This window comes from Dendrobium catenatum, unplaced genomic scaffold (assembly GCF_001605985.2).
Source record: "Dendrobium catenatum unplaced genomic scaffold, ASM160598v2 fragScaff_scaffold_1126, whole genome shotgun sequence".
NCBI lineage: Eukaryota > Viridiplantae > Streptophyta > Magnoliopsida > Asparagales > Orchidaceae > Dendrobium > Dendrobium catenatum.
Window position 1 is genome coordinate 236,118 of NW_021319588.1, and position 17,916 is coordinate 254,033.

At 35.3% G+C, this 17,916-nt stretch overlaps 2 protein-coding genes across 2 annotated transcripts; both read right to left on the minus strand.

Annotated features, from left to right (window-relative positions):
* Nucleotides 1-335: 335 nt before the first annotated feature.
* LOC110091891 (metacaspase-9) lies at nt 336-2,407 on the minus strand. The gene is made up of 2 exons (XM_020816184.2): nt 1,962-2,407; nt 336-1,037 (listed from the first exon to the last, which is right to left on the minus strand). The coding sequence occupies exons 1-2, from the start codon at nt 2,320-2,322 to the stop codon at nt 352-354; spliced, it is 1,047 nt and encodes a 348-aa protein (XP_020671843.2). The 5' UTR covers nt 2,323-2,407; the 3' UTR covers nt 336-351.
* A 9,181-nt stretch (nt 2,408-11,588) lies between these two features.
* On the minus strand, nt 11,589-15,525 carry LOC110091880 (UDP-glycosyltransferase 83A1-like). Its single transcript, XM_028698729.1, has 2 exons — nt 14,844-15,525; nt 11,589-12,523 (listed from the first exon to the last, which is right to left on the minus strand). The coding sequence occupies exons 1-2, from the start codon at nt 15,322-15,324 to the stop codon at nt 11,628-11,630; spliced, it is 1,377 nt and encodes a 458-aa protein (XP_028554562.1). The 5' UTR covers nt 15,325-15,525; the 3' UTR covers nt 11,589-11,627.
* Nucleotides 15,526-17,916: the final 2,391 nt, after the last annotated feature.

Sequence of the window (17,916 nt, forward strand, 5' to 3'; positions counted from 1 at the left end):
CGTTTAGCTTTAGCTAAGATGCACAGGATGCCTACTATCGGTCCCATAAAAATCTATAGTAATAAAGAGAAAAAATTCACGCAGCTTCACCTAAATAGATTCATCATTTAAATACAATTAAATCTTCTACTATGCCCCTATAAACAGAAGTAAACCTTCTATACAAATAAATTAAATTCATCATATATAAACGACACTTACAATATTCGGCAGAGCTTCTTTAGTTAGCACAGTTCGTTAACAAGCCAGCTTTTTACAGTACTGAATTTGCATGAGAGCATGTATTGTGACTCACCCATACTCATCAAACACAAATGAAATATGACAAAAGGCATCCATTCATTCTCTCTATCACTCCTCGCTCGAATTCCACGAAGGTGAAGAGCATGAGTCAAGCTTCTTCTCTATTTCATCCGCCATTAGAAATGGCTTCTCAGCATTCTCATCACTGCAATACAAGCATGGATGCTGCTCAAACCCCTGCTTCTTAAGCAACTCCCTTACCTTCAACACCACCTCCTTATAACTTATCATCTCCTCATCGTCTTCCCCCTCCTCTCTCATCATCATCTGTATCGCATTGCTGAATGCACCATATGCCTTCCCCTCTGTCCCCTCCACCTCATCTGGGCTCATGTCGGCCGATGTCTCATCCGTTTGACATCCACTAAGCAGAATTCCACCATCCTTGTCGTCATCATCTGCATCTTCATCATCAGTATATGATCGATGGAGAACTGTGCCTGGGACAAACATGGGGCTAGCGTTGGAGCCAAAGAGGTTGGTGAGGTGATCGCTGACGTTTGGAGATGTGAGGCCAGAGATGGAGGAGAGATGGTGGAGGACTGAGTCGAAGGGAATGTACTTGGGTCGTTGATGAGCAAGGATGTGCTTGCTCGATGTTGGGAAGGTGGAGTTGGAGGGGCCGATCTGCTCCTTCTCATTTTGAATTAGGCCGCCCGAGTGGCACGAATCAGAGATCATGGTGAAGGTTGCATCTTTAGGAAGTTGGTTAACCAGCTCTCGAAAGTCTACGTCTGCATGGATGTGTGATTTAATATGATTTAAAGTATATGACATTGATATATAAAATAAATTTCTGACGTAGGATATAACGATCAATTTTGCATGTTTTCATAATTTACAATATAAAGATTTTGTTGAAAAGGATCATTTCTCTTTAATTAATGATATATATTAAGGATAAAATAGGCATATTTGATTTCGTTATGTTATATGAGTATTTTCTTAATTATTTCACTGTATATGATTTTATTTATGTTCATAGTAATCTTGTTGTACTAATTAATTTTTATAATTTTTTTTCTTCTAATTTTCCTACTTTGATAGTTATATATTTAAGGAGTAAAATATCATTATTCTAAATGAGAAGTGGTAATTTTGTTATGAATTTGAGTGGGAATTTCACAAAAGGAGATAAGGAGCCTTTTGGTTCCATCAATAAAAAGGTTTGATTGTTAATTTGTGTAAATGGCAAGGCACCATATAGTTATCTATAAAATTTGATTATATGGAAGTTTTTTTCTTAATCATTTAGTTTAGAGGAGAAATCGGTTAATTAAGTAGCTAATCCTTGTGTTTGGAAACCTTAATTAATTAATGTGGGTGATTAATCCCTTTGTGTTGATCAAGATATGTTCAACAAGCACACGTAATAGGTAATTACTTATTACTTCTTATAAAGGTTGCTTGAATTATATAGATTGTGCAATTATTATTCTATTGCCGGCTTTATTCACATCTGGCTTATTAGTTTGCGATCCTAACGAAAAAAAAAAAAAACAATTCAATTTTATCAAATTTTATATTTAAATATTCTTTAAATTTTAGATTGATTTTCAATTTAGATGTGTGTTTATTAGGTCACCCGATATAATTCGACCAAACGATCCCTACGGTTTATAATTCTCATATATAAAACATCAACTTAAAATTCATACCGGTTAGAAGATTGAAGTCACATGGAACAATGGCCTCGTCGCGGCGGCGGTGGCGACGGCCATTGTGTGGATTCACGGATGGTATGAGTGTCCCATGACCGCTGTAGTGAAAAAACACGATATCGCCCGAATTGGCCTGATCAATCATGCGTCTTAACGCTTGTCGAATATTGGCGCCGGTCGGAAGCAGCTGTGCTCCTGGCTCATCAGTTAGGATGACTATATTGGAGGCATCGAACCCGAACCGGTCGATGAGAAGGTCCCTCATGGCTTCCACATCATTTATGCACCCACGAAGCTCATTCCTAGTGCCGGCATAGTTGCACCCTACCAAGGTAGCCAGCCTCTTCTTAATTTCCATATTAAAATTCTCTGGAAGTCTACTTACAGGAAGGAAAACAAGGGACAAGAAGGTGGAAATGATGATCAAGTCGAGGATTCTTGATGAATATTTGGTTGAGTTGTTTGATCATTGATGTACTTTGGGTATGTTATATATATATGAGAAAATGGAGGGAAGTGAGTTCCAAAAACCAAACTAGGTGGCGTATTAGTAATTAAGTGAAGTTATTTACAACTACAAGTCATCATATGCTTGTTAGGATTGCAATCTCACCAGTTTTTGCTTTAGGGTTTAGTTGTTTTCTTTCTTTGAAGATATGTATTAATCAATTATTATAGTTTATTGTTTGATACACGAAATCTAAGTTATTAAAGGCTTTTTGCAATGATCAGGGCTTAATATTGACTTAAAGATAAAAAAAATTTTTAAGAATTATATTGACTTTTTTGTACAATCAAAATCAATGAGCTAAGGCTTCGTTTGAGACAGTTTTCTTACCGTTTTTAAAATAGTTTTAAGCACAAAATTTTATAGCTAAAAAAATAAGACATGCCAAATTACTTGACCAATTTAGTATATTAAAGAAAAAAACTAAGTATATTTTCCAATATATATAATACGAGACTTTATTTGTAGATAAATTCTGAGAGTATGACGTAAAAATTTGTGTGAGAATGGAGAGAAAGAATAATCTACTAGCTTAAATATTTGTAGTACAGTGTCAATGGATGTTAAAGATGCAAAAAGATCCAAAATGATCCATCTTCACCATTTATTTGTAGGAATATGAGGGATACATGAAATGCTATATTTATAAATAAATGAAAAATTAATATAGAACTCAATGACTCTACAACCTGTCTTAGACACGTGACACAATATGGCTAGCTGCAAAAGAGGTTGCTTGCCTTGAACTTGACCTTTTTGCCTTTAGGCTAGCTCGGTAGTGCCGAGTGCGTATAGTCGAGTAGGTGCAAGCAAGTTCGCTAGCGAATCCTGAATAGAGAGAGAAAGCTAATGTTGATTGACCTATGTCATCTTGTAGAGAGAGATCTAGAGAGACACGAGTGAGCTTGAATTGTAGGATCGGAAAGATGAACTTCATGACTAGCTGACTATGATAGAATAAGGAAGGAGTATTTTGAGTTGGCACCTTCCCTATACTTGAAGTGGCAAGTGAGATCAATAATATCCATGCCAATAGGGGTGTCAATTTCGGGTCACGGATTGGGTTCGGGTCAAACTCGGAATTGACCCAACACTATTCGGTCAACCCGAATTGGACCCATTTTTACAAATGGGTCGGTTTTTGGGACTCAAACACGACCCACTTTGGGTCAACCCGACACGAACCGAAAACCCAGGACCGACTAAAAAATGTGGTTTTCAGGTTAAAAACGGGTCAATCTCAAATTTTCGAGTCAAAATCAGGTAAAAAGCATATTAATCTTGGATTTCCGGGTCAAAAATGAGTTTTTGAGTAAAAATTGGGTCAATTTCGAGTTATTGGGTCAACCCGAACACGACCCGATTTTTGAAACAGGTCGATTTGCTGAACCTGAACCCTACCCATTTTGGGTTCGGGTTGACCTTAACCCGAAATTTTCAGGTCGTGTCAAATATTAACACCTCCACATGCCATGGTGAATGGTGAGCCATGTTGCTGACGAGTTCTAATTCATGGGAGGCGAGTGCTGGGCTAGATGACTTAGAACTTAGAAGGATTTTGGGTTGTCTATGTGGGAGGCAACATGCAACACCATACTGATCCCTCTGTTAAGTTGGATTTCATGATCTTTGGGTGATCTCTTATGTGGGCTCGCAAGGTACAAACTACCAACTATTATGTCATGACCCGACCATTATATGCTAAATACCCCCAAAAAAAAAATGAGAGTATACATTTAAAGACAGATAAGATTAAAACTTGAATATTACATATTATTATTATTATTATTATTATTATTCAAATTTAGGAGACACGAGAATCATCGCAGCCTCTCTGATTCTATCATTATATATATCACGATATTTCTAAATAATAAAAAAATATCCATTTATTAATAAAACACTGCAGACAAATTAGAAGTTACCGCTGCATAGCTTCCACTGTAAATCTGTAATGATCTATAGTTGGAAGCCAAGCCATACTAGAGGTAATCCAGATATGGCAAATTCGAAGGCCACCTTTGATTCGAAAGCAGTTGGCGTGTAAGCCATCCCATAAACTATCATTATTACGTGCATTAAATTAAAAAAAAAAAATCAATTCGGAAGTCGCTTCCACGTACGTCAATTCGGAAGTGACTTCCTTCTTCGATTAATCATTCGGTTTACTTACAAATCGAGAAAAATGAAAAAGTGTACAATTTGTTATCTTCTGACTTCTTTCTCTCTCATACGATCATTGTTTATTGGATTCGATTTATGTTAGCTCGACAAAGGTGGCCACCAACTCAGCCAACAGCCTTAGAGTTCGTCAACTTACCAACTCATTGAAAGGAGAAATTATTACGAGTGGAGTTTGTATGTAGCTTGCGTCCCGGATTCTAATTAGAAAAGGCCACATCAGCTTGTACATACTGTATATAATGTGTACACAGGCAGTATAAAAATTAAATTGTACACTGTACTGACGATGTGCCCAGTTCTGATTGGAGTTTGGACGCCGCCTGGACTCACGTAATAATTTCTCCATTGGGAGACAAATAATCTGCTTGATAGCAATTGTCCATTGCCAACAACCAAGGGCGGAGCCATTATTTTTTCATGTGAGGGCACAAAACATTGAAGTAAAGAAAAAACCTTCAACCTCTTTCATATGGGTTTGGGACCGGCATTGGCGGTTTTATTTTTATTTTTTAAATCATTAGATTCATTATAAAAAGATAAAATATACGACAAAGAAAAAATTTACAATTGAGAACATTAAATCTTGATATTCTTCTTACATATTATCTATAATTTCTCTCTTTGAGTCTTCATTTTTTTAAAATCATTGTACAATCAATTCATTATCAATATTATTAAATATATTGTTTTCAACATAAGTAAACAATCATTCATTCAGGAATCTCCCATACAATTGTGTAAATGATTTATTATAATGTTCATTGTAGAAAAGACTCATTAGACTGTTGTTGTAGCAATTGACAATATCAGACCAAGCTTTATCAATAAGAACACCAAAGGATTCCAAGTCTCAACTATTTTATGAGCAAGTTCAAAGCAAGCTTTATAAGTATGTACAACGTGCACTACCAACAATCAAACAGAAATCTAGAAATACCTGCTAAATAGAGAGAAATCATCATTGCCTCAAATCCTAGAAAGTAAAGGATGCTTCAACTCGATTAGAGAGAAGTGTGGGCAACTAGGCGAATCAACAACTCATTCAACGAATCACCGAAAAAAAAAAAAAAACTCAGAATTACCTGCCTACTGCCATTGTCGGACCCTGTGAATGTGAAACCTTAAAGGTGAAGTGTAGGTGACTAGACATTTGAACGAGAAAGAAGGAGACATGGAAGTTTTGTGTGAACGAAGTCTTCGCCGATTTCGCTCGGTCGCTCTGCAAGCTCCGCTCCATACTCTGTGTGCGTATAAAAAGGTAGGTGGGCGTGAATCGGGATAGAGGCTCACAAAAAACCCTAATATTTATAATTTCTTTAGTGGTAATTAAAAAGCATTAAATATACTTAATTAGACATTAGTTAAGTGTTCAGTGGGGGTCGTGCTCTCAGGGCCCCATACTAAATCCGTCTTTGCTAACAACAACTTGGTGCTGACCTTAATTGGTTTTGGGATTATATAGTTGCGTTGAGTCACAAGATAAGATGATTAATAGCACATAAATCAAGGTATCACTTGATGGTCACATCTATAGCAAATATACGCTTCATTTGAGATAATTTTCTTACTGCTTTCTAAAGGAGTTTTTTAGTTCAAAAATTTATTAAATTAAAAATTTTTGAATTGGAAGTTGCTTTAGAAAGCCGTCTCAAATGAAGCATTAGTTGAGGGTGCGTTTGGGACGACTGTAGCTGTCGGTAAAATAGGTTGTGAAATTATTGTACAGAAAGTTGCTTCCTGAAGTTGTTTTATATAAATCATTATATTTTGTTTGGATAGTGTAACTGTAGAGCTGCTGTGCTGCAGCTGTATGGGAACAATTTACCTTCATACCCTTATATATATTTAGATAAAATATATAATTTTTTAAAATTTAAATTTTTTTAAATGTATATGATAATCAACTAACAATTCTAAATCAAAATTGTATCACTTCTTAAGTTGGTACAATTTTTTAAAAAAAAAATATTAAAGCTGCAAAAATAAGCTCTCTCGTAGCCCCATCAACACCTCGCCGGCGCTCTCTTCGCCGACGGGTCGTCGACTTTATTAGCCCATCTCTTCTCCCTTTAGGAATTACAGAGATTCGATGGAACAAAAGAGGAAGAAAACAGAAAGAAGAGCACAAATTCGGATTTCAAACCGAAACTTCTTATATGGCCTGGGCCGTTATACTCATTCTATTTGTTCTGAAGGATAAATCATTAATACTAAAGAATTAGAGCCGTGGGGGCTTTTTATATTGACGAACGACAGCGAGGGATGCCTTCCAGAGAGCAAGGTCGAGCAGCGGCGAAGGGCTCGGGCAAGGCCTGGTTCACGATCTTCTTGTGACTGCTAGAGGCGGCGGCTTCTGGAGTTTGGAGTTCGGGTGGGGTGGAGGTCTCCGGACGTCGGGGAAGGAGGAAGAGGCCGAAAGAAATGCGTGAGAGAGAGGTTATCTTCAGAGCAAGCCAACTCCAGTCGCTACTCCCGATCAAAGCTTCCATCTGACAGGAAATGGAAAGCCGCACGGGAGAAGGAGAAAATGGGGATAGTTCGCATAGCAAGGGCATTATAGATACAAACAGCGGGAAGCAGCCGAAACGCGGAGTCTTCCGCCGGACGTGAGAAGCAGCCGCAGGACGTAAAAATAACGTGTACTCCCAAACCACCTCTGAGTTACGTTTCATACAGTGGAGCAGGGAAACAGCCGTCCCAAACGAAGCCTGAGTCTATAAGATGCGCTTATGGTGATGTATGGTTGCTACTATAGGTATTGTTGTGGCAATTCTTAGAATAAATTTGGCATATAATAATTTTTTTTGTGGATCATCCTCCTCTACTATTGGGTGCGGAAGTGCACCTTTTAGTGTTAAAAAATTTTCCTTCTTGTAGTGGTAACTAGCAAGCACCGTGGGTGTAGCAGCTTCTTGAAGTTGCTGTTTTTTTGTGAGCAGCTTCGATAAATTGATTGTCAACAAGTGGTACCATCATTAATGGAGATTATATGTTTAGGAGGAAATGGGATGGTAAAGGGGTTATTTTCGATATTTTGCCCCCAACTAAAAAAATAATTTTGCCCTAATTTTATAAATCATGCCCACGTTCCCATCTGGTTCGCTATTCTACCCGCTCTCCCGAAATCCCATTCGCAGCATTGCACGTTCGGCCGCAACTCGGAGGCTTCTTCTTCGCAACCCTTTCCTCTTCTTCGGTTCTTCCCATTCGAGTTGACGTTGAAGAGATCCCTATGTTCGCACTTCGCTCGGCTCTTTACAGTTGCAAGCTCCAAGCCTTCGCTCTTCGCAGTTCGCAGTCGCAAGCTCCACTCTTCGCACTCGCTGCCTTAGGCGCTCGTCATTCGTCAAGGTAACTTTAATATAGCAATTAATCTTGTTTATCTGTTCTAGCATACTTCCTATAATGTTTCATTCTTATGCTGGAACGAGAAAGTCATTCAAGCTGTGCTTTGATAAGATCTTGCCTTTTGTTGGAACAATTTCTCACTGCAAATTTTCATGTATTTTTCTTATATAAACTTCTTTTTAAGATATTTAAATGATTTTTTTTTCATGTTTTTTAGTTCATTATGGTTGATTTTATTTGGATTGGTGATAAATTCATTTTTCAGAAGTTATAACTTGTTGAATATGAGAAAGGTTATTTTCATCATAACTCATAAGAGAGAAATTACACTACCAAAAAATTGGGTTTTCGTAGCACATTTTTTTACCTTTCCCGGCGGTTATACCCGCCACGATTTTAATTGCAGCAGTTGTAGAACCGCTACATAACCGTTGTGTTTGTAATGCGCTGCAACGGTATTCCGCAGCGGTTCGAAGATCGGCGGGGAAGATTTTTACGGAAAGCATATTTTGCGGCGGTTATATCCGCTGCACATATACAGAATTGTGCCAGTTATAACTGCAACAACTATGAGCAAAATCGACCGAACTTCAGTTTTGCGAAGATTTTCTAGGCTCTAGTGGCGGTTATAATTGCCACTAAAGTCCAGATTTGTTTTTTTAAATCCTGAAACCTGACCGTTCACTCTAGAGCTAGATGAGTTGGTTAGCCAACTGCCACGTACAAAAATATAACAAATCATAGAGATTCACAACAACAAGAGAACATTGAAAAATATATTTGAATCACATGACTAGAACAATATATTTGAGTCACTTCCTCATTTGGCAATAAAACCAGCTCATCATTTTCCATAACTCTGAGTATTGAGCTGAACTACAACTTAAACTGAGATCGTTGAGTATTATGAGTATTTCAACAAAAAGAAATCACTAAATGCCAAGTTAAACTCAAGAAAAATTACTATGGAACACTATTTCTTATATATAACAAGAAAGGAAATGAGCACAAAATAACAATCTTACATTTCAAAATCAAAACAAAATAAGTTCGAAATTACATAAGATATACATATAACCAGAAGCATCACATCTAATACTAGTACTCATCAGCAGACTGTCAGGCATCAGATGAATTGTCATTTCCACCGGTGGATGATTAATTTGAATTTCTTGTACAAACTGTCTCATTTCATCACAAAATGCGCCAAATTCTCTCGCCTGATTATCACGAAATGATCTGAACTCCTCTTTAAGATTAGCTATCTGTCCAAAACTGCTGCCGCTACCACTACCTTCTTTATTTTTGCATTGAGGAAAGTATCTAGTCGGGGTGACACCAAATCCCTGGGTATGAACTCGACCTGAATGTTCTGGTCCCATAACTATAGCAAAAACTCTCTCATTAGCTTCAATATTTCCTTCTTCAGGTGTAAACCCTTCTTCGACAAGAAGATTGCATGCTTGCGTCTATAGTACAAATACATATAGTTAAATATATTGAAGAATGATTTATAAAAAAAATTGTAATAACTATATATATGTACCGATCGCTGCATAGCGTCCTCAGATGACCATGTCCCATCTTTGTGCATCCTATTGATATTCCATAATTGTAATATGTCCTTAATAGACTACAAAAAATTATAAAAACAATGTAAGTTTGAAAATAAAGCATTTAGTAGTTATAAATAAATATTTAATTTTTTACCGTTTCCTTTTGTCTTCGAACTGAACTCACACGACCCATTGTGTGAGGACAAGTTTGCTTCTTGGCATTGGCAGAATTTTTCGCAGCCCTTTTCTGTGATACATGATAATGTTACATTCCAAATTTTAAAATAGTAATAAATATGTAAAAAAAAAAAATTTAATCACAATATATATATTTGATTGATTTAAAATATTTTGATAATGATATAAATATGTTATCTTAAAACTTAATTGGTGATGCTTAGTTATGATATATTATATTAAGCTATGCACAAATAAGAATATAGTGATCACCACTAGATGTTTAAAACCAATTCATATGAATTTATTTTGACCTCATAATGTTGGCTATTATTTTATAAAAAAAGAAATGTGAATTTGCAATTTACATTTATTACTCGAGCTTTACATAAGTTTTATTCTGAGCAATTAGCATTCGAAGAATTTAAGAAGTTTACAAAATAAATTCTCAAAAGATTATATTATTTGATTAATAGAATTAAAACAAATCATGGAAATTATATTTTAGGATTGTTAGTCATTTGATGAATCTTGTTAAAATAATATAATTGACACAATTTCTCTAGTATAGTTTGGTTGGTTTATGGCCCTAGGAAATCTATCAATTTTTAGAGTTAGGAATGCCGACAGCTATGTTGCACCGATACGGATACGGCGACACGGATACGACACGATACGGATACGGGACACGTCAATTCTTAAAAATACAGGATACGGGTACGGCACAGACACAGCATTATAATTTATAAATTATACATAAAAATTAAGAAAGCAAACAAAGCATAATATTTGAAATTACAAAAAAATGACAACAACTTCATTTGTAGCCTTGTAGCTTATAATATCAAAATATAAGCAAGCATTAAATGTCTAGTACAACAACAAAAGCATAAACATAAATTATCTAGCACTTGAAGTTTTAACTATTCAATAGAGGGAATTATATAATTATCTTCTTCATTGATTTGTCTTTGAACTTCTATATCATCTTCAATAAATATCATAGCTTCTAATTCAGGCTCATCAAGTGAAAGATTAGCAAATTTTAATATTTTCATATCATCAAGAGACTCAAATCCATCTCGAAAATGAGAGAATCTTGCTCGCAACCGCAGAAGTAATTACGACACGTCTTTTTTTTCGGATTTCTTTTTGTTTTTCAACGAACATGCGTATCAGATACGTGCGTTCTTTTGAAATTAAATAATATTTTAATTGGATACGGCTTTGGCGTATCTGACACGTATCGGTGGAGTATCGGAGACGTATCCGTATATCGGTGTATCAGATACAGCACGCCTTCATAAATAGGTGTATCGGTGCAACATAGGCCGACATTGAAAAAGATTCTCTCTGAATATCTTACTAGTACATTCATTAAGCAAATTATATGAATAACACCCAAATATTTAGAATAATATCTTAATTAATTCAAGATTAAGATAAATTAATTTGAATTATTATTATTAAATTTAATTTAGTTGATGTTATGTCAAAGAAGTTTTTGGTTGGGAATGACTGTGTAGCTAGTTCCTAGCCAGTATTTGCATTCATTAACAACAAAATTACAACAAAAGAATAACCAACAATTATAATAACATTCAAACAAGTAAGCAATGTATTTCACCATTCAAAACATAGAAAAAATGTTCACAAAAGAATAAAAATATCTTATCTGAAATATGTCCTCACAGATTATCTGATGATGTGTAGAATTACCAACTTAACCAAAGGGAGTAATTTCATGATATATTGCAGGTTAGACAAAAAATTTCAAGTAATATAACATTATTCATTACCAAAGTACATCATACCAACTCATCTCTCTCTCTCTCTCTCTCTCTCTCTCTCTCTCTCTCTCTATCTCCATAATTTCTACAAGTTCTAGACTTAAATGTCACTTAGAAAGCTTGCAAATTTATTGAGATTATTAAAGGACGACCCTCCTTCCATGGCACTCTTCTGAGCAAGTTTCTTCAAAGCTTGTGATTTTGCTAGAATATCTCTGTCCTTAAGCAACTCCTCTACTTTTGATCCAACTTCGTCTTTAGAAATGAGCCCATTCTCATCAAGAGACAAACTCAGCCCTACCTTCCAAATATTTGTTATATAGCTTTGGTTAAACAATTGGTCAGCAAAATAAGGCCAACAGAGGAAAGGTACACCATTTCTCACTCCTTCTATAGTTGAGTTCCAACCACAATGTGATATAAAACATGCAATTGCAGGATGCTCCAAAACCTTCTGTTGAGGAGACCAACCAATCATTCTTCCTCGATTTGCAACTCTTTCTTCAAAGCCTGAGGGATAGGTGCAATTAATAGATTTGTTGGTCAAGTCTGGCCTTACCACCCATAAGAATGGCCGATTTGTGAGCTCGAGGCCAAGTGCTAGCTCTTGGAATTGCTTGTTATTGAAGATGGTGATGCTGCCGAAAGCCACATAGATAACAGAACATGTAGGTTGACTGTTAAGCCAAGCCATGCATTCCTTATCTTCAAGCCATAATTGGCATAAATTAGGATATTCTCTCGATTGAAATCTAGTATGAAGTGGCCCTACAGGCAAAATATTTGGCATTTCGTTGAACATTGGTTTTTCAAGCCCCTCAAAGCTATTGCAGATTATCATCTCAGCATTAGAAGAAGCTTGCATATTGGTCATCAAGTAGTTGAATATTATTTTTCTTGTATATGCATCATTAAAGGAATTCCAAGGAAGGCTGATTGTGTCCATGGGAGGCAAACGTGGGATCACTTGGATAACATCCTTCTTTTTTGGTGCTCCTAAATTATTGATTTCAAAATTATATACATATATTCAAATCAATTTAAATTGACACAAAACAAAATATATATAATGCTACTGAAAAAAAAAAGGATTATTTCAAGTGAAATAAAATAAAATAAAATAAAATATTCCTAAAAGAGCTCCAAACACTCATTTTTGAATTAGGTCAAGAGGTTCAAAATATAAGATTTGCATATAATAATTAGCATATAGTTATTTAATTTTTACTATGAAATATCATTAAAATTTAGTATTTCATGCATGAAAAAATTACATTACCTTGCATGTTGGATCAAATGACTCTCAATTTTTATCTTTTATTTTGCACTTCACAGCTACAATAATTCAAAAGTTTTATCAAAAGATTAAAAATAAATAAAAACAACAGAACTTTCAAAAGTGAGATGGAGAATTTCTTTTCCTTCTTTATTTTCAGAAGAAACCTCATCATAACTTTCTACAGTTTAAAGTCAAGAACAAATAATTATGTAAATCATAATAAAATTTTTAGATCATTCAATAATTAATTTTTTAGATTATTCAATAATTAATTTTCATTTGATTATATCTAAAATTGAATATATGAAGTATAATTTTAGTAATAGTGGTGAGATTGTGACTGTGAGTGATCAAGTCATTAATAAGAGTATACGTTTTAGATATCTTGAGTCTATTGTTCAAAGTTATGGTGAAATAGATTGAAATATTATTAATAGAATTCAAGTTGGATGGTTGAAGTGGAGGAATGCATTGGGCTTGTTACTTGATACAAAAATTTCCTCAAACTTAAAAAGAAAATTTTATAAAATGGTGGTTAGACATGCAATGCTTTTATGGTGCAACATGTTGGCCATTGAAAGAGAAGCATAATATTAAGTTAAGTGTTACAGAGATAATGATGCTTAGGTGGATGAGCAGCTTTTCTCTTAGAGACATGATACAAAATGAGCATATACGTGAAAATGTTGGAGTAGCTCCAGTGAAAGATAAAATTAGAGATAGTCGCCTTAGATGGTACTTTGATCACATAAAATGGCGGCCTTCAGATGATCTGGTTACGAAAGTTGTTGTATTAGATTTGACTTATGCTAAGAAAGGTAGAGGTAGGCCTAAAAAGTCTTGGTTAGAAAATATTAGAAATTACATTTCTTTATTAGATTTAAATGAGAATTTAACCTGGTTGGCCCTTCGATTTTGTTTTGTCCAGTGGATGGCCCCGCCCTGGCAAACCGAAACTGGTCTGAGTCCGACTTTTTTTATCGACCTTTTCCTAACTGGACTTTGCTTTGTTTTTACTGTTTTCCTATAATCATTTGATGTGGCCACTTATGTGGTCTACCCTTGTACTTTCCTTTTATGAATGTATTTCTGTTAAAAAAAAAAAAACCTTTAACAAGGCACAATTAATGGAGAAAAAGGATTCATGTACCTGACCCCACATAGTAGGATAAAGAATTGATGTTGTATTCAATATGAAGTAATATGGTTTAATCAATGATTATTAGGAGATTTAATGATATAATTAATAATGAATAAACAATAATTGGATAATTTACGTTGTAGTGTTACTATGAATAATAGCAGCTTATCTGTACATAATTAAAAATAGTTAATTAGTTTTTCTAAATTAATTATTTTGCAATTGATCTATTAATCGCTATGATATTTCTAAACAAAAGGTGATATCACAAATTTTAAATAAAATAAATAATTAATTACCTAAGAAAAAATATATTTAGCTATTAATTTGTCAATCTAAGCTGTATTAATTTAACAAAATACATTTTGTCATCACCATTGCGATGACCATTGTATTAGTTAGCACTTATTAACTATATATTAAATTCTAATCATTTTCATTAAATACTTAATGAGGCTTTAGTCAAATAAGATAAATATATTCAGCATTCAAATGTTTATATTCATGACTTTAATAAATTATTTTTTTAATTAACACTTTCTCTTAACTCAATCTCGCCTTCTCTCTCTCCTTCCTATTTTTCTTCGGCTTCTTAAACCAATTATGCTTGCACACGCATAATTCTAATTCAATAAGAATCTCAAAGTAAATCCAATAGTTAAAAATACTTTCTCACATTATTTTTTTTTTCGAGAAATTCAATTTAAAATTTTGCCTAGGTTTATCTCAAGTATAATAAAGTTTTATTTGGGATTATATTATTGCTGTTTTTTAAAATAATTTTTTAATATAAAGAAACAGTAATATAGTTTATATCATCATTTCAAGGCTATTTCATCGCATGCACAATTTCATGTTTATACTATATCTAAAGGGGTTAACCATAAAAAGCTTACCATCTTCTTCATCGATGACTCCATCTTGAATAAGTTTTGGGATTTCAAACATGGCCGCAAGGATTCCAGCTGCAGCAGGCCAAAAGCCAGCCGTTCGAAGCCCCATGTTCTTAGCAATGGAGAGCGCCCAAGCCATGTTGATATCTGCAATGAAACAAGTGAACTTCACAGCCCCATTATTTCTCATCAATTTCTCCAAGAAGCTTGGCGTCACTGTCATCAAGGACGTCGTTAGCCTCCCAAAGTCATGGCGATCCTCCTCCTGCTCGAGGCCATCAGGAACAGTCACAAAATGAACTCCGTCGATGAGCTTGGCTTGGCCTGGCAATGAAATCGCGGCGAAAATACGCTCATGATTGAACTCTGTGTTGATGAAAGTTACGTGAAAGCCACGTTCGATGAGACAGTAAGAGAGCTCCATGAGCGGAATGATATGGCCCTGCGCAGGGTAAGGGAGTATGAGTGCATGAGGTGCGTTCATGGCTTCCTAATTAAGATGTTAAATTGGAGATCTCAATTTATAACAAGCATTAATGCATATATTAACGTAGAAGTAGTTCATTATTTAACATTAATGGATGCAATAAGTGGGCCAATAATTCACAGTTCATATTTTGTCGTTATACTATATTATCGTTGAAAAATTGATGAAGACATATATCATTTATTATATAACGTTTAGATTGTGTTTTTAGCGGGGTTTTTTCAATGACTTGAACGTGCCATTTGGAATTCAAAGAGGAGGGATAGATAGCTGGATTTCAAGCTCATTTTTGACTTTTGTGTGTTAGTGTAGGTTAATTTTGTTTTTTAATGAATAAATTTTGATATTTTATTCAAGGGAAATAAGTTTTGATTTGTGATACAATAATTAAAGAACAAATTATTGTTATTATTTAAATAATGAATTCAAATAACGTAGAAGTAGTTCATTATTTAACATTAATGGATGCAATAAGTGGGCCAATAATCCAAATTATTGTTATTATTCCAGTAATCGGCGTTTTTCCTGTAGGGAAAATAAGTCATGACCCCACTACAGGAAAAATACCGATTACCGGAGGTCATGACCGGCGGTTAAAGGACAGCCGGTATTACCGGCAGCCTAACCGGGGGTTTCGTAACGTTAGGCCGCCGGTAATAGCGACGGTCCTGTATTCGCCAGTTAAACCACCGGATGTCAATCTTACCGGTGGTTTACCGGCGGCGGAGACCTCATAAAATCGCCGGTAATAAACCGTCGGTAAGTTTTTCCTACGCCATTTTTACCGGCGGCTTTAAAGCCGCCGATAAGCCGCCGGTATATTGGAAATCTGCCGATTTTACCATACTAACCGTCGGTTTTTATGTTTTTCCTGTAGTATTATGACTTATTGTTTACTATTTTTTAGATTAAAATACATCACTCACTATAAAAGATAAAAGGTGGCTTCTTTAATATTGTTGCGTCCTGGAATATTCGCAGCGGTAGAGAAATATATAGTTTAACGTCTTAGCATTGTACGAAGATCCAGCACACAATCAGATAAGTGAGAGGGTGTAGCGTTCATAAGAGACACCAAAGTTTTTACGTGGAAAACCCCCGAAAAAGGGGGAAAAACCACGGGGCCTAGCCCAGTTTGAATGAATCCACTAGTATTTGTAGTCGATTACAAATGAGGCCCTTCCTTAGGAGAAGGCCTTGGATTGATGTAGCAAATGTACATCATATAGATTGCATTACATGGTAAAAGTTACATATACAGGTTTGTTTGGCCTGAAAGACCGTGGTCGGCAGGAGACCGGGGTCAGAAAGACCGTTGTCTGTTGATGGAGGTCGGAAGGACCATAGTAGGCGACGAAGGCCTGAAGAACCGTAGGCAGTAGGAGACTGGAGTCTGGTGTTAGTCCCAGTGTCACTTGGAAGATCGGATGTTGATGGTCTAGCCTTGAGTAGGACGTCGGGTCTTAAGCAGGACGTCAGAAAGGGTGTTCGGGTCGGGTTGAACCCGGATTTGACCTTGGTCCAATACATCTGTCCTGAACCGGACCCGGTTTTGCAAACTAGTTGAAACTTTAGACACGAACCTGACCTGCGAGCGTCGATGCTGAGAGCGTGCGGGACTGTAAGCGAGGGCTGGACTGTGTGTTGATCGCGTGCTAGAGAGTTGAGCACGACTAGAAAGGGCGAGGTCGTGTCGCCAAGAGCTCGCTAGTGCGCCTGCGAGGGTGCGTGCGACGTGCGCGACTAGCAAGGTTGCGTGGGTGCGTGTTGCCTACGCGTGGACGACTCGCGGTGGCGAGGCCGGGGACTGGTCAAATTCGGGTTAGCAAGTTGACCCGGACCTGACCTGATTTTACAAACGGGTCAAAAATGGGAACATGAACCCGACCCATTTGTTAAACGGTTCGACCTGAATTCAAAATTTTCAGATAGGGTTCGGGTCAGGTTATCGAGTTGGGTCAATAATTGATACCCATACTGCATTTATACTATATATTTTTGCTCATATTTATTAATTAAAATTTTATAATGTGAATAATATTAAAATTTTTGTTGATAATATTTAAGTTTTTTATCTAATTAATAAATTAATTAATTATTTATTTATATAATATAAAATATTTTATTTATAAAATTTTGAATAATAAATAATATAACATGAATTTATAGATGTAATTTTATAATGTAAATTTTGTATACAATTTATACTTATAAATTGTATTTAAACCTAGAACATAAATTAAAGATTATTCATATTAAATTTATAAATTTATATGTAAAGTAATTTTATAATAAAGATGAATTAAATTTAAAGATAAAATATGTTTAAATTTAAAATTATAGGACATATTATTTAATTTTTAGTCTCTAATTTATATTATTTCATAATTGTTATATCATTACTATGTTATTTAGATGATATTTAAATAATTTTGATATTTATTATGTCAATCCAGTTCAACCCCGATTTGACCATTGAGCCGTGAACCTCTCATTCTTTCTGTTCATCATCCGATCAGATTTTTACAACCTTGATAATCTAAGAGGTTTGGAGAGAAAGCATTTATGATGCCGGAGCTAAAGCTTTTA

Bases quoted from the DNA above. Each gene is read 5' to 3' on its own strand.
- LOC110091880 (XM_028698729.1), bottom strand. From the start codon at position 15,324: ATGAACGCACCTCATGCACTCATACTCCCTTACCCTGCGCAGGGCCAT. The intron at 12,524-14,843 runs GTAAGCTTTTTA...TCAATAATTTAG, and splicing joins AGTCATCGATGAAGAAGATG to GAGCACCAAAAAAGAAGGAT.
- LOC110091891 (XM_020816184.2), bottom strand. From the start codon at position 2,322: ATGGAAATTAAGAAGAGGCTGGCTACCTTGGTAGGGTGCAACTATGCC. The intron at 1,038-1,961 runs GTATGAATTTTA...ACATCCATGCAG, and splicing joins TGACTTCAATCTTCTAACCG to ACGTAGACTTTCGAGAGCTG.